The sequence below is a fragment of the Pteropus vampyrus genome, unplaced genomic scaffold (assembly GCF_000151845.1).
Source record: "Pteropus vampyrus isolate Shadow unplaced genomic scaffold, Pvam_2.0 Scaffold189, whole genome shotgun sequence".
Lineage (NCBI taxonomy): Eukaryota > Metazoa > Chordata > Mammalia > Chiroptera > Pteropodidae > Pteropus > Pteropus vampyrus.
Genome location: NW_011888970.1, coordinates 629410 through 642613, shown reverse-complemented (window position 1 = coordinate 642613; position 13204 = coordinate 629410). Strand labels below are relative to the sequence as shown.

The following is a 13204-nucleotide window of genomic DNA, read 5'->3' as shown; positions in this document are numbered from 1 at the left end:
CTCTCCTAGGGAAGTTGGAGGCCTTGGCGATCCTCCTGCAGAAGCTGAAGTCGGAAGGGCGTCGAGTGCTGATCCTGTCCCAGATGGTGCTGATGTTAGACATCTTGGAGGTGTTCTTGAACTTCCACCATCTCACCTACACGAGGATCGACGAGAACGCCAGCGGCGAGCAGCGGCAGGTAGGAAAGCAGTTGTTCACCTCGGCCACCAGCTGTGTGAGCTCGGTGTTCTTGTGACCCTTGCAGACGAAGGGGAATGCCTGATGTCATGGGCTTCGGTGAGTCTTAAGCTCCATCCAGTCGGCTAGATGTTGCAGTGTCACAACTGGGAACATGGAGCCACTACAGGACAAGATTGATTTCCTTCAGGAGATAGTGGGGTGGAAAGGCGAGAACTGTCCAGACTAATTTACTGTTAAAGAAATGCAGATTTAAAGCCCTGTGCCTGTTTTTATGGGTCACATTGGCTAAGGGTATCTGGATCAGATGCAGCAGCATCTCACACACCACTGCTAGCAGGCAAGTTGGGACAGCTTTCTGGAAGGCAGTCATGGTTTTTGGGTTGTGAACCTCGGAAGTGGACGTGTGCTTGGCCCAGTAGTTCTTTATGCGGGCCCACTCCTTCCAGATTTCCCTGCAGAAGGGCTGGTCACGCCTCCCAGTCGGGGCCGGGGCCCAGGCCCGGCAGTAGAGGACGGCAGACAAGATGTGTGTGTGCCGGAGGGCTGGGCGGCGCCGGGACGTACACCGTCCACGGCATCTCGCGACAGGTTGGGCAGCATGGTGGAATGTTCCCGCCTGCAGAAAGTGAGCTGCTGGCCTGTTGGTCGTGTGGCCCACGTCATGGTACACAGCACACGCAGGACCGCACGCAGTGCACACAGGCCGAGGGGCCCGGAAGGAGGCACACTGCTGTCCGTGGACAGGTTTCCTTGGTGGTGACATAACAAATCATATGTGGGACTTGTCGAAAGAAGACATCGTTCATCTATCGTATTCCATTTGGGTGCTGAGTTATTTGCAGAAGAGACGGTTCGGGTGAAGCCATGTCGGCTCCTGACCCTGTGTGGGTGGAGGGGCTTCTCTTTGGGTTGGGTCCTGCTCCCTCAGCCTTACCCCAGGGCCTTTTTGCTATAAAGTGCCCTGCCATTGCCTGGGGGTACATGAAAAAGCACAGATCCCTCCCCAGGAATACGCTGTTTTCTTGTGGGGCCTACAAATTGAGCTGACAGCACTTGTCACACAGAATCTGACGTTTCCTTTTGGTGAGTGATGACTCGTGTGATTTAAACGTGTGTAAAGGTGTTTGTGACCAGTAAGTGGGAGGATGCATGTGCACAAAAGATCCGGGATGAGATGCTGAACTCTGATGTGCTGTGAGTGTGGAAACAGCACAGCGTCTGCTTACAGAACAGAGCTTGGCCAGTGAGCATCGGAACGTCTCAAAGGCTTCCCGGCGTTCGCCAGGGATCCTCACTCGAGGGTTTTATCTCGTCGTAGGAGCTGGTGAGGAGTTTCAACAGAGACAGGCGGGTTTTCTGTGCCATTCTCTCCACTCACAGCCGCGCTCCAGGCGTGAGCCTGGTGGAGGCAGACGCGGTGGTATTCTACGACAACGACCTGAACCCCGTGCTGGATGCCCAGGCCCAGGAGTGGTGCGACAGGATCGGGAGGCGCCGGGACGTGCACATATACAGGTGAGGTCCGCATAGCACTCCGCAGTGCCCTGGAAGTTTCTACCAAGCTTGGTTTATTTTTCCTTCACGCCAACTGACAGTCTTGCTCTTTGTTCTTTCTTTAGTGGTACCATTTGGTTGAGATACAGTGTAGTTTGCTTGGAACTACAGTTGTCATGTTGCTCAGCTGTAACCAGCCGTTCTCCCAGTGTGCGTTATTCTAGAGTGCCAGAGCCTTAAAAGCATGACTTAAATCTCAGGCCGTTCTGCTTACTGTCAAATGTAAATGATCTGTTAATGAATTGGCCATGGAAAGAACTTAAATCCTAGAACTGGCCAAACATATGTAATCGAGGAAAACGGAGAAGACTCTACTCTGTTTCTAAACCGGAAGTGTTTAACGGCAGGGACGTAGTGGTCTGCATTCCGTTGCTTATTATCTTGTGCCCCTTCTCGTGGAATTCTACCACTTTTGTGGCTGGTTGGTAGTCCCTGGCATGAAGTCTCCCAGGTGGCGGCTGGCCCGGGACAAACCCTGGCCCGCGCTCGTAACTGCTCGCTGTTTCCAGCAGGACGCGCTCATCCCAATGCTGTACCTATGTAGCTTTGTTGTTACTTTTCCGTTATAGATGTGTTACTTGTTCATTTAAAAAACCAAGAAAGTATATAGGAAAAAAGTGAGTGTACCGCACAGTTAACAGTGACGTTTTCTTGCACGTCTTTCTACACATTTCCTAGTTTTTTAGGTGGCTCCTGCCATCAGTCTTATTTTGTAATCTCCCCATTTTAAGCAGTGTATTTTGAGTGTATTTCTATGCCAAGGAATCTAAATTAGATCCATCACTTATATTAAATGAATAGCGTTGCGCCGTGTAGCCCCTCCTCGTCGCTGGCCCTTCAGCAGTTACTGGGTAGAAATGGACAATACTTCATTCTCAGGAGCCATCTGACCACGCTGGGGAGTGAGTGATCTTAGCGGTGGAGGCGCAAGGTGTGTGAGACGGGCGTAAAACTGTAGGGGGGAGTGCATACGAGACGTCGTGAGTGGAAGGGTGTGCCATGTTCTTGGGCAGGAACACCCAGTTCATAAAAACGTGAAGTTTCCACAGCGCGACATCACAATTCCAAATACTTTAGTGGAAACCGTATTTATGGTGTCGGTGCGTGTCCGTGCACAGCTGCGCAGTTGGTGAGATAGTTTCTGAGGTGTAGTGGAGTGAAAGGTGCCCGGGAGTGGCAGAACGATGCAGGGAGGCCGTGGTGCTGCCCGTGCCCTAGGACTGCTCCAAGCGCTGGGGCTGCGTCACAGCGCTTTGGATCGGGGACAGATGAGTGGTGCTGTGAGCAGAGCGCCCAGCCTGGGGCGAGCATGGCGAGGCAAGCTGTGGTCTAACTGGAGCACCTGTCTGGGGCACGTGAGAGAACAGTAAGGGCACACCGGCTGGCAGCACCAGGGCAGGGAACCCAGGCCGTGGGGTGTCTCACCATTCTGAAAGCATTTCGGCAAGGTCTTGCCGTACAAACTGCACATGCTCTTGGCCCCAGCGTTACCCTGCCCGGGAGTCTGCCCACAGGTCAGAGCGGTGACTGCAGCGTGTTCAGGAGGCGTGAAGCAGGACCTGGGGGCGTCCATTCCTGGGCATCGAGCAGCCACCAGAAACCTGGGTCCATTTGGGGTCGAGGTAGTGTGCAGATGAGCATGCAGCGGAGCAGGCGGTGCCGCTCGCCTGTGTGAGTGCGCGCCAGGTTATCTATCGCCTTGGAGACGGCACTCCAGATGCTCCTGGAGGCCGGCGGGGGAAGACGGCAGGGCAGGCAGACGGGCTGCGTGGGGGCCTTCCCGGGCCAGCCCTGCTGCGCGGCAGGCAGGGACGTGGCGGGACTGATGGGAGGGGGTGGTGGACGCCTGCGTGCTGAGCATTGCGGCTCGTGCTTCGGAAGCCCGCAAGGGCCGTGTTCTCTCCGGCGGTCTGCGCTGGGCTGCTCACGGTGTCCCTGTGGTCCAGATGACTTATCTGTCACTGCGTGTACGCGTGTGCTTTGTTTGTAGGCTTGTGAGCGGCAATTCCATTGAAGAGAAATTGTTGAAAAATGGGACCAAAGACTTGATCCGAGAAGTGGCTGCACAGGGAAATGACTACTCCATGGCGTTCCTGACGCAGGTACCGTGTCTGCAGGGTCCACGGGGAGGGCTGCCGCATGGGGCCGGACACAGGCACCCGTAAGGCACGTGGTGAGGGGGCACCTGCCAGATTTCCAGCCACGCGTTCTCAAGCTCATTCGGGCACAGATCCCTTCCTTCCTTCCTTCCTTCCCGGAGAGTGACATGCATTTCTCTTCAGCGGACCATCCAGGAGCTTTTTGAGGTGTACTCACCCATGGATGACGCCGGCTTCCCCGTCAAAGCTGAGGAGTTCGTTGTCCTTTCCCAGGAACCTTCTGTCACAGAAACCATCGCACCCAAAATCGCACGGCCTTTCATAGAGGTGAGGGCGCGCGGAGCCGGCCCCATAGGTATGGCCACAGAGCTGTCTGCCCAGCCCAACGCCTCTGCTCTCGCTGGCCTGGGCTCCTCGGGGTCCTCCTGCATGAGGCCACGCTGCGCCGGCCCCCTGGGAAGCTTCAGGGTGCACGTGCCCGCCCTCCTCGTTTTCATGGCACTGGGGTACCCCAGGGAGAAGGGCTTGTCGCGCCGCTTTCATTTTTGGAAGTGGACTGTCCGGTTCTGATAGAGAAGCCATCAGTGCACGTGGTAAAAGTTTCGAGAATTTATAGTGAGAAGCCAACCTCTCACGCACCCTCACAGCCACCGTCTGGGGCCTTCATGTGTCGTGTCCCTCACAGAAATGTCTCTCAGTTCTGTGTCAGGAGGGACAGGGGCCTACCCTGTTCTCTTAGCAATCGGTGCCATATGCGCGAGGTTGGAAAAGGGCCTCCAGCATGCGAGGACAGTGGGGAGAACAGATTCTCTCCCGGGGTGACCGTCCAACCCCTGCTAAACCCGTCGCGGGTTCCCAGAGGAAGGATGTGCACCAGGGTGTGCGTGTGCGTGCCAGGTGTGGGCGGGCTGCACACTGCTGACCCTTCTCGGTGCTCCTTGGAGATGCAGCATGTCGGCACGTAGGTGCTGCTTTGTGTTCTTCAGAGCAGCGTGGCGTCTTGACACTGGGATTCTCAGACGTGTTGTTTGAAGGTGTTAGTTACTGTGTCAGGCACTGTCCTAGGCAATGGGGACATACTATTGAGAAGAGAAAGGAATCTCATTCTCTGTGAAGCTTGTGCTGTAGGGAGGAAAGAGACAAGTCAGCAGGTGAGGACACCAGGTCGTGTCCTCACCATGTGATATGCAGTGCCGAGCAGCGGGGCTGGGGGCTGACTGGGTGACGGAGATGAGGCTGGCTGGACGTGTTCATTAGAATGATCATTTGGTGCCATGTTGAGACCAGATTGGGAACCAGTCCAGAGGCCAGTAGCGGTATCACGGCTGGCTGCAGTGTGGTCGTGTGTAGACTTGTGTAGACAGAGGGGAGCGGGGAGGCTGGAAGGACTTTGGATGGTGGAGTCGATGGGCTGTGTGGACAAGGGTGAGGGTCAGGGTGGCCCCTCCGTCCCACACCCCGGGCGCGGGCGTAGCCGTGGCTTTCTGGCAGAGAGCTGCGTGTCGTGGGGTCTGTGCGTGGAGGGCAGGCGGGGCTGTGCAGGAGCGCCCGTCAGGCCTGCGCCCCAGCTGCCCCATGGGGAGCCCGGAGCCAGCGGCCCGGAAGCACCCGCCCTCCCACCGGGGCCTCCAGCACTGCCTCTGACTGTGTGCAGCCCTGGGACTCGGCAGGACGCCTCGTGTCCTGTGCAGTGGTGCTCGTGCTCCTCGCCACACGACACTTGCCGGTGGACGGTGTTTTGAGTGGGGCTTCTGTGATTGCTTCCACCTGTCTTTTGGTAGAGACGCGGCGCCTTTCTGATGGCCGTGGTTTGGGGTGAAGTCCCTGCACGTCAGCACGCGTGACAGGGACAGATGCTGCCAACAGTTTCCTGAGGTGGCCGTGCTACCTGCCGTCCTGCTGGCAGTGCAGGAGTGGTGCAGTGGCTGCACGCTGTCCCGGAGCCATGGCGCGGCCAGTGGCCTCGTGCTGGGCCCCCGGTTTGGTCTGTGCACTGCTGTAGGCGCACGGGTCTGCGCGCCTGCCGTGGCCGTGGGCAGGCGGGGCGTGTTCCGAAGCGTCTGCTCACACCTCTGCTCTGCCTTCTTAGTCGGGCCGTCAGTCTCAGCGACTTGGTGGGTTCCTGACGTGTTCTGGATACGAGGCCTTGTTGGGCTCAGTTGGAATCTTCCCCCAGTCGGGTTTGCCTTCTCGATGCTTCCCTTGAGCAGAAATCCTTCGTCCTAATGCCTGCCGTTCAGCTGCCGGTCTGTATCCTGCACAGGGCGCTCGTTCCGTGTGAGGGCTGCTGCACGCCCCAAGGTCAGCGTGCTGGGTGCTCTGTTTCTTCCGGACGTTTGCGTTTCTGTCTTCACGTTTGGGGCATGTCTGAAACGATTCCTCACGTGCTGTGAGGCAGGGCTGTATTTTCAGACTTTGCAGATTGTGCCAGATTACCTTGAGAAGAGGGTGTGCCAGGTGTTCGTTGACACTCTCTAACCACGTCTCTACATCTGCCACATCCATCAGGTGTGTGCTCCCGGCTGTTGGGATAGGCGCACAGTGGCGTGTCTGTCTCCTTTGACTTGCACTTTCTGATCTGTGATGATGCTGCTTGCATGTCTGTCATCACCTGTGCCCCGTCTTCCATGGACCCGTTTTTGGCTGCTTTGATGTTGGGCGATTCACCTCCACTGGTGTGTGGACAGCTCTTCTGCTGGTTCAGGCCCTGTGGCTGTTAATGGGTGTCGCCGTGAGATTAGGCACCCATCTTGCTCTGCTCAGAGTTTCGTTGTGTGTGTCCACATGCCTGCCCACGGTGCCTCCCCCCCACTAGCGTGGCGATGACTGCCTCACATTCATCTCCTGTCCCCTCGGCGCCGTGGCCCCATGTGGGCAGGGCTCTGAGGGATGGACATGGCACCTGGGGCGCTGTGTGCAGCGGAGCCTCTTTCAGCTTTGCATAGCTTGGCCCTTTCTCAGAACCCCTTGATTTAAAACCTAAAAACACACCAGCGCAGTATTGTCTCAACCCGTGACCCCTTCAGGCCCTGAAGAGCATCGAGTACCTGGAGGAGGACGCGCAGAAGCCCACGGAGGAGGCTGTGCCCGGGTCCCCGGACTCGGGCGGCTCCGGGCGGGACGAGGCGCCCTCGCAGTTGGAGGAGTTGGCTGACTTTATGGGACAGGTCTGGGCATTTTCGCTTTTCTGCCTTAATTTAGTGTTTTTCTTTACAGCTAAATATTCTTAAATTTTGACCCTTTTGCAAAATATTTACTGTTTATTTTGGCTAAGAATAAACACTCTTTTGAGTCTGGTGTCAGTAGAGTGTTGTAAGGAATTAAACGACCTTGTTAACTTGTTGTTAACCATATTGAAAAAAACATATTTTTGAAACAGCTTACACCAATTGAAAAATACGCTTTGAATTACCTGGAATTTTTCCATACTTCCATCGATCACGAAAAAGAGAGAAGTAGCGAGGTAAGAGCTGAACTTCTTATCCGGACACATGAGAATCTCACGTTCTTCAGTGTTCTGTTTGGTTTGAAGTCAGTGCCACTCGCCTCAAATCACGGTAATAGAAGGCGATCCAGCAGTGCAGAAGCTACCTGACAGTGATGTCTCGGATACCCCGAGGTTTATGCAGGGGTCCCCATCCCCCGGGCTGTGGACTGGTACTAGTCCATGGCCTGTTAGGGACCAGGCCACATAGCAGGAGGTGAGTGGCGGGCGAGCGAGCGAAGCTTCATCTGTATTCACAGCCTCTCCCCAGTGCCGGCATCGCAGCCTCAGCTCCACCTCAGGTCCTCAGGCATTAGATTCTCATAGGCACACTGGTCCCTGGTGCCACAAAGGTTGGGGACCGCTGGTTTAATGTGTTTTGAAGCCGCATAGGGGTTGATGTGAGCGCTGTGTTGGGAACACAGGGACATTCTGGAGATGAGTAATCACAGCTAGGAAGGGGACTTGTGACAGAAGCAGAGGTTCCCTTATTTGAGCACGACCAGTGCTCAAGGCGAGAGGGGAGGGGACAGGCCAGTGGGAGCCCGGGGTGGGACGGTGCCAGGAGTGTACTGTCCGAGCCTGTGGTCTCCCAGCAGGACACCGTGCTGACTGCGGTGACGGCCTGGGAGGCCCAGAACCTGCGGGTGCTGCGAGAGGCAGAGGCCAGGGCGCTGCGGGAGCAGGAGCAGGAGCAGCTGCTCACCTACACCAGGGAGGACGCCTACAACGCGGTACGTGGCCGGGGCCACGCGTTTCCCCCGCGCAAGCCCCGCGCGTCGCGACAGCTGCGCCGGGTTCCGGAAGACCCGTTTCATGATTTTCGGTTACATGTTGGCTTTTCCCCCAGTGGCACTGCCAGCTGTGATTCCAGGGCATCGTCAGTCTTACACTCAGTGAGGGCTGTCACCCTTATTTCGAGAACTTGTGAAAGTATGTCACGTGTGGCTTGAATGACGAAACAGATTCACATTGAGAAATTTCCCCTTTCCCGTAGGAATACATCTACGAAGGTGCTGACGGGCAGACCGAGGTCATGCCGGTGAGCGCTTCATCCCCTCTGTCTGGGGCTGGCTCCCTCCCGTGAGGCAGACCACTCACTCACGGGCTCCCCTTCTCCACGCAGCTCTGGACCCCGCCCACGCCCCCGCAGGACGACAGCGACGTCTATGTCGACCCAGTTGTGTGTCTCACCTATGAGGCCACGCCAATCCCCGAGTCTAAGCTGCCGCCCGTGTACGTGAGGAGGGAGCGCAGGCGACACAAGACAGATCCCTCAGGTGCTCACCCGCCAGCCACGCCCCCACGTCACCGGCTTTGTTCCCGTGAGCAGGGAGGGGCCTTTCCACTGCAGCCCTGGCTGGCACTAAAGCAGGAGCAGGCTTTAACCAGGCGCCTCGGAGACAGGCCTCTGGGTCGGCCCCCCGCCCTCGGGGGACGCTGGGCTCTGGGGCCACTGTGCTGAGCCGCCTCTCTGTTCAGCTGCGGGCAGGAAGAAGAAGCAGCGGCATGGGGAGGTGGTCGTGCCCCCGCGGTCACTGTTTGACCGCGCCACCCCGGGCCTGTTGAAGATGCGGCGGGAGGGGAAGGAGCAGAAGAAGAACATGCTGCTGAAGCAGCAGACGCAGTTCGCCAAGCCCCTGCCAACGTTCGCCAAGCCGGCCACCGAATCGGGCCCCGACAACCCCGAGTGGCTGGTCAGCGAGGACTGGGCGCTGCTGCAGGTGAGCACGCGGGCTCCTGCCGGCAGGGTGTGCCTCCTGCAGGCTGTCTTCCCCCACGCGACATCGCTGTCATTCCGACCGCTGTGGAGGCAGGACCCTGACAGCACTCAGCGTGCTCATCTCATGCCTGACCTTGGTCCCCTAGGCCGTGAAGCAGCTGCTGGAGCTGCCTCTGAACCTCACTGTCGTGTCCCCGGCCCACACGCCCAACTGGGACCTCGTCAGCGACGTCGTCAACTCCTGCAGCCGCATCTATCGCTCTTCCAAGCAGTGCCGGAGCCGCTACGAGAGCGTGCTCATTCCCAGGGAGGAGGGGAAGGTGAGCGTGCCCCAGCGACGCCCAGCTCCACGGGCGCCAGAGGCTTTGGTGCGGTGCACACCTGTGCTGTGCCTGCACAGGGCTTGGGGTGCGGCTGCCAATGGCCACGACTAGTGCGGGCGGGAGTCCCAGGGCCTGGGATTGCCCCGACATGGAGCGTCTGCTTTGTCGCCTAGAGAATTTTGCGTGCTGCCTGGTGCATCCGGGCACCATCAGGTGCTTGGCCCTCCCTCCCTCCCTCCTGCTCCGGGCGAGTGGACGAGTCTGTTAGCTCTACGATGTTAAGCCCAGCAGCAGAAACGTCTGTCAGGGCTGTCACTGGCCTCTTGGCGTTTGCACTGGTGTGACACGCTCTGCACACCCTGGTCCCAGTCAGCTATGAGCATCACGGATGCTGCTGACCACAGGACGGCCGGCTACCTGGTGTCTGTCACCAGGAAGCGCAGAGCCCAGGCCTCCAGTGCAGGGCTCCACGCAGGTGTCTTTTCTTGTTTCTTTGGAGCCGAATCTGCCCCTTCCCACGTCTCCAGCCGCTGTCTTCCCGCAGCCACCACTCCCTTCTTGCTCCTCGGCTACTCGCCTCTCCTCGGGCCAACGTCCACGGCTCCGTGCAGGCCTCTGCGTGCTGGTCATGCCTGTGTCCTTTGGGCGGGTATTGTCATTTCCCGTAATAGATGTCCTGTCAGAGCGGGAGCGACAGTCACGTCCTCTGCGTGTGGCAAGACGGGCGAATGCCGCAGAGGCAGACACCGTGCTGTGATGAACTTTTGTTTGTGCTTCTGATTTGTGGGACTTACTTATCTCACTAGCCACCTTTTGCGTCATCTCAGTTTTCACTGTCCAAAACACGTTTCTTCCAAAGCATTTGGGGCTTTTTTGTCTAAGAAAAAGAGCAAGCTTTCCTGAGACCACTACTCGTGATGCCTTCGCCACAGAGACTTCCTGGATTCTTGCTAAGGCCTGTTATGTTCTGGAAGGATTTCTTAGGGTTGCTATTGTCTTCTCACGGAAAACTGATGTGAGAAAGAGCCTTGTCGTCTGTTAGTGGTGGGCGGAGCTGGTCTGGGAAGAGAGGGCTCGTGCGGCGTGTGGCGTGCAGGTGAGGTCCTGGGCACCGAGCAGGCTCCTGAACGTCGGCACTGCCCTGGGCAGCAGTGCACGGAGTCTCCTGTGCTCTACAGAGGATTTGCGTCTTTGCTATAGAGGCCACCACCCGCGGGGACAGCCTGCTCATGCCTCACTGAAGCTTGTGATGGTGGCAGTGGGCAGAGGGCTGTGCTGGCAGGAGAGACGCCCACGAGGCCCCTGCCAGCCCCATGCTGTCTAGGGAGCACGTCACTCCCAGGCAGAACTGACGAGGTCGCCTCACCGCGCAGATGGTTCGCCTGCTGTGGCCGGCCCATCACCCAGGTTGGCTCTCACAGGCCTGGCCTGGTTCTCCCCTCTCCGCCGCCCTCAACACGGGGAGCGGGCACGGTGGTCTGGCTTCGGGAAGCAGCTCTGTGTCTGCTCCTCACGTCGGCTCACCTTGACTGGAGGTGTCCGTGTCGCGTGGAGGACGTGGTGTGTCTGTGCACGCTCACACGCCCATGCCCATCGCACGTGTGGGGCTCTTCACTGTAGGAGTCTCAGTTCCCGTCTGGGTCTGTGCAGGAGTGAGCAGAGCTGAGGGACGCCGCAGAGGGGCCTGGGCAGGGACCCAGGAGCTCGGTGGCCTGGCCGTGACCCGGTCACGATGAGCCCGCTGGCCTTGCACACACCGCCCCGTGGGCCGAGAACTTGCTGCGTGGTGCGAGGGGCTGCTGTGAAGCCGTATGGGTGCAGGGGGCGCTGGGTTTCGCCGTGGGGCTCAGGGCAGCGAGGTTCCCAGTCACAAGCAGCGCCGATGCTCCCAAGCAGAGCCTGGGCCATCAGGCCCCTTCGGCGCCCGCTGTGGGCAGAGGCCCGCAGGGACGCACGGTGAAGGGGCTCTCGGGCTCTGCGTCACAGGTCCGTCCTCCTTCTGCAGCCGAAGGCGGGGCTCTGCGTCCCCAGTAACGGGAGGCTCTCTCAGGTGACATGCGGGAAGGAAGGTGGGGCAGACCGTGGAGCACCGTCAGCCCCCGGCAGGTGCCAGTTACTGTGTCGTCTGTTATTCTGTGCTGGTTCTCGGGAAGAGGGACTTAATCACAGGCTCGGCGTGTGGCCTCCAGTCAGCAGGACCACTGCCTGCCAGCTGAGCTGCCCGCCCTTGCGTTTCAGAGTAAGAACAACCGCCCTCTGCGCACAGGCCAGATGTACGCGCAGGACGAGAATGCCACGCATACCCAGCTATACACGAGCCACTTCGACCTGATGAAGATGACAGCCGGGAAGAGGAGCCCCCCCATCAAGCCTCTGTAGGCCTGGGTCCCCACTGCCCGGTGTCTTGCCCTGAGCTGTGCCGCGGCGAGACTCCCTCATCTGTCGTCAGCGTTCCCTGTGGCCTTCCCTCGATGACGCGTGTCTCCTTTTTGTGCTGCAGGCTTGGCATGAACCCCTTCCAGAAAAACCCCAAGCACGCCTCTGTGTTGGCAGAAAGGTACTTGGTTTTTGTGACATGCAGTTTTCTCTTGGAAACGATGGGATTTCAGTGTTTTCTTAAACCCAATAAGTTTACTGGCTACTGGTACAAATGGCGTCTCCCGCCATCAGCTGCAGGCAGCGGAGCAGCTGGGCCTGGGTCGCGGAGGGTGGTGTTGTTCACACAGGCAGGGGGTCCCCTGTCCGTGGTCCGGTGGACTCAGACAGGGCAGGAGGGCTTGCTCCTGTCTTCCCCACACCCACCTCTCATCTGGCAAATGCATTGCTGGCCTTTCCATAAAAATCTCCCTGGTTTGGGGGTGAGCGTACTTGCTCTGTGATCCCTCAGAGGAGAGAGGAGGTGGGAGGCGGGAGGAGGCAGTGGGCAGAGGGACCAGCAGCGCCGAAGAGTCTGGCGCCTGTGGCACGGTCCCTGCTCCTCTCTGAGTGTTACTTTTCACGTGAAAGCGTTGGGGATGCAGGTCAGATGAACCCAGTTGCCCCCGTGATTCCAGTCTTCGCCATTGCCCGAACATGGCTGGGTGCCACTCTGCGGAGAGCCCCCCTTCCGGCCTCCCTGAGTGCCAGCAGCCTGCCTTTGGGCAGTGCCTCCCCAGCCATCTGTCCCAAGGCCCCCCCACATGTCACCATCTTCACCTTGTCGAAAACTGCCCCCGGGCACTATGTTGTCCTTCACAGTGCAGGTCAGGGTCTCGCTTTTACTGGATGGTTCAGCGTCTGAGCCCCATGCAGGTGAGGGTTCTAGAGGAACAGAGCAGGTGTCGGATGCGCATTGGGGGATTAAGTTAGTGGATCATCCATACACTGTGCGGGCCTCGGGGTTCAGCAGCAAACCAGATGGGCGCAGTCTGTCCTCCCATTTACTCCTTGGACGGCAAACGCCGAGCACCTTACAGAGGCGGGGTGCATCCTGTGGTGAATAGGTTCAGCCTGGCAGAGCCGAGGGCAGGGGTCCTCCCGCAAAAGGGCCCAGCCGGGAGTGCACGGCGGCTGAGAGGCGGCGGTCGGGCTGCAGCCTCGCTCCTCCGGGTGGGGGCCGAGCCACGTCAGTCCGCAGCTGCGGGTGGGAAGCACGTGGAGCCAAAGGGGCATTAGAAGTCAGGTCAGCAGATTGGGGAGCAGGGAGGTCCCAGGGTGGTACCAGGGTGGGGACACCAGCGAGGTGACTGAGGATCTCAGGCGGGGGCTGGGATGCAACGTGATTAGGGTGCACTAGAGGGAGGAAGAGCGGGACGTATGGGGGCACCGGGGCTCGGGGGAGCTTTTGTGTGTTTCACTCGG

The 13204-nt window shown here is 58.6% G+C and overlaps 1 protein-coding gene and 1 non-coding gene across 2 annotated transcripts in view; both read left to right on the top strand.

The window, feature by feature from the left end:
- The window catches only part of EP400 (E1A binding protein p400), a 74605-nt gene that overhangs the window by 43825 nt on the left and 17576 nt on the right, over positions 1-13204 (top strand). Inside the window, 14 exon segments of the mRNA XM_023537406.1 lie at positions 10-179; positions 1500-1696; positions 3726-3837; positions 4018-4161; positions 6861-7001; positions 7214-7297; positions 7918-8052; positions 8316-8360; positions 8445-8598; positions 8801-9042; positions 9188-9361; positions 11603-11739; positions 11865-11921; positions 12371-12606. Coding sequence (XP_023393174.1) covers positions 10-179; positions 1500-1696; positions 3726-3837; positions 4018-4161; positions 6861-7001; positions 7214-7297; positions 7918-8052; positions 8316-8360; positions 8445-8598; positions 8801-9042; positions 9188-9361; positions 11603-11739; positions 11865-11921; positions 12371-12606 — 2028 coding nt within the window.
- LOC111746447 lies at positions 1101-1232 on the top strand. Its single transcript, XR_002783114.1, has one exon. It is a non-coding gene; the product is annotated as a small nucleolar RNA SNORA49 (small nucleolar RNA).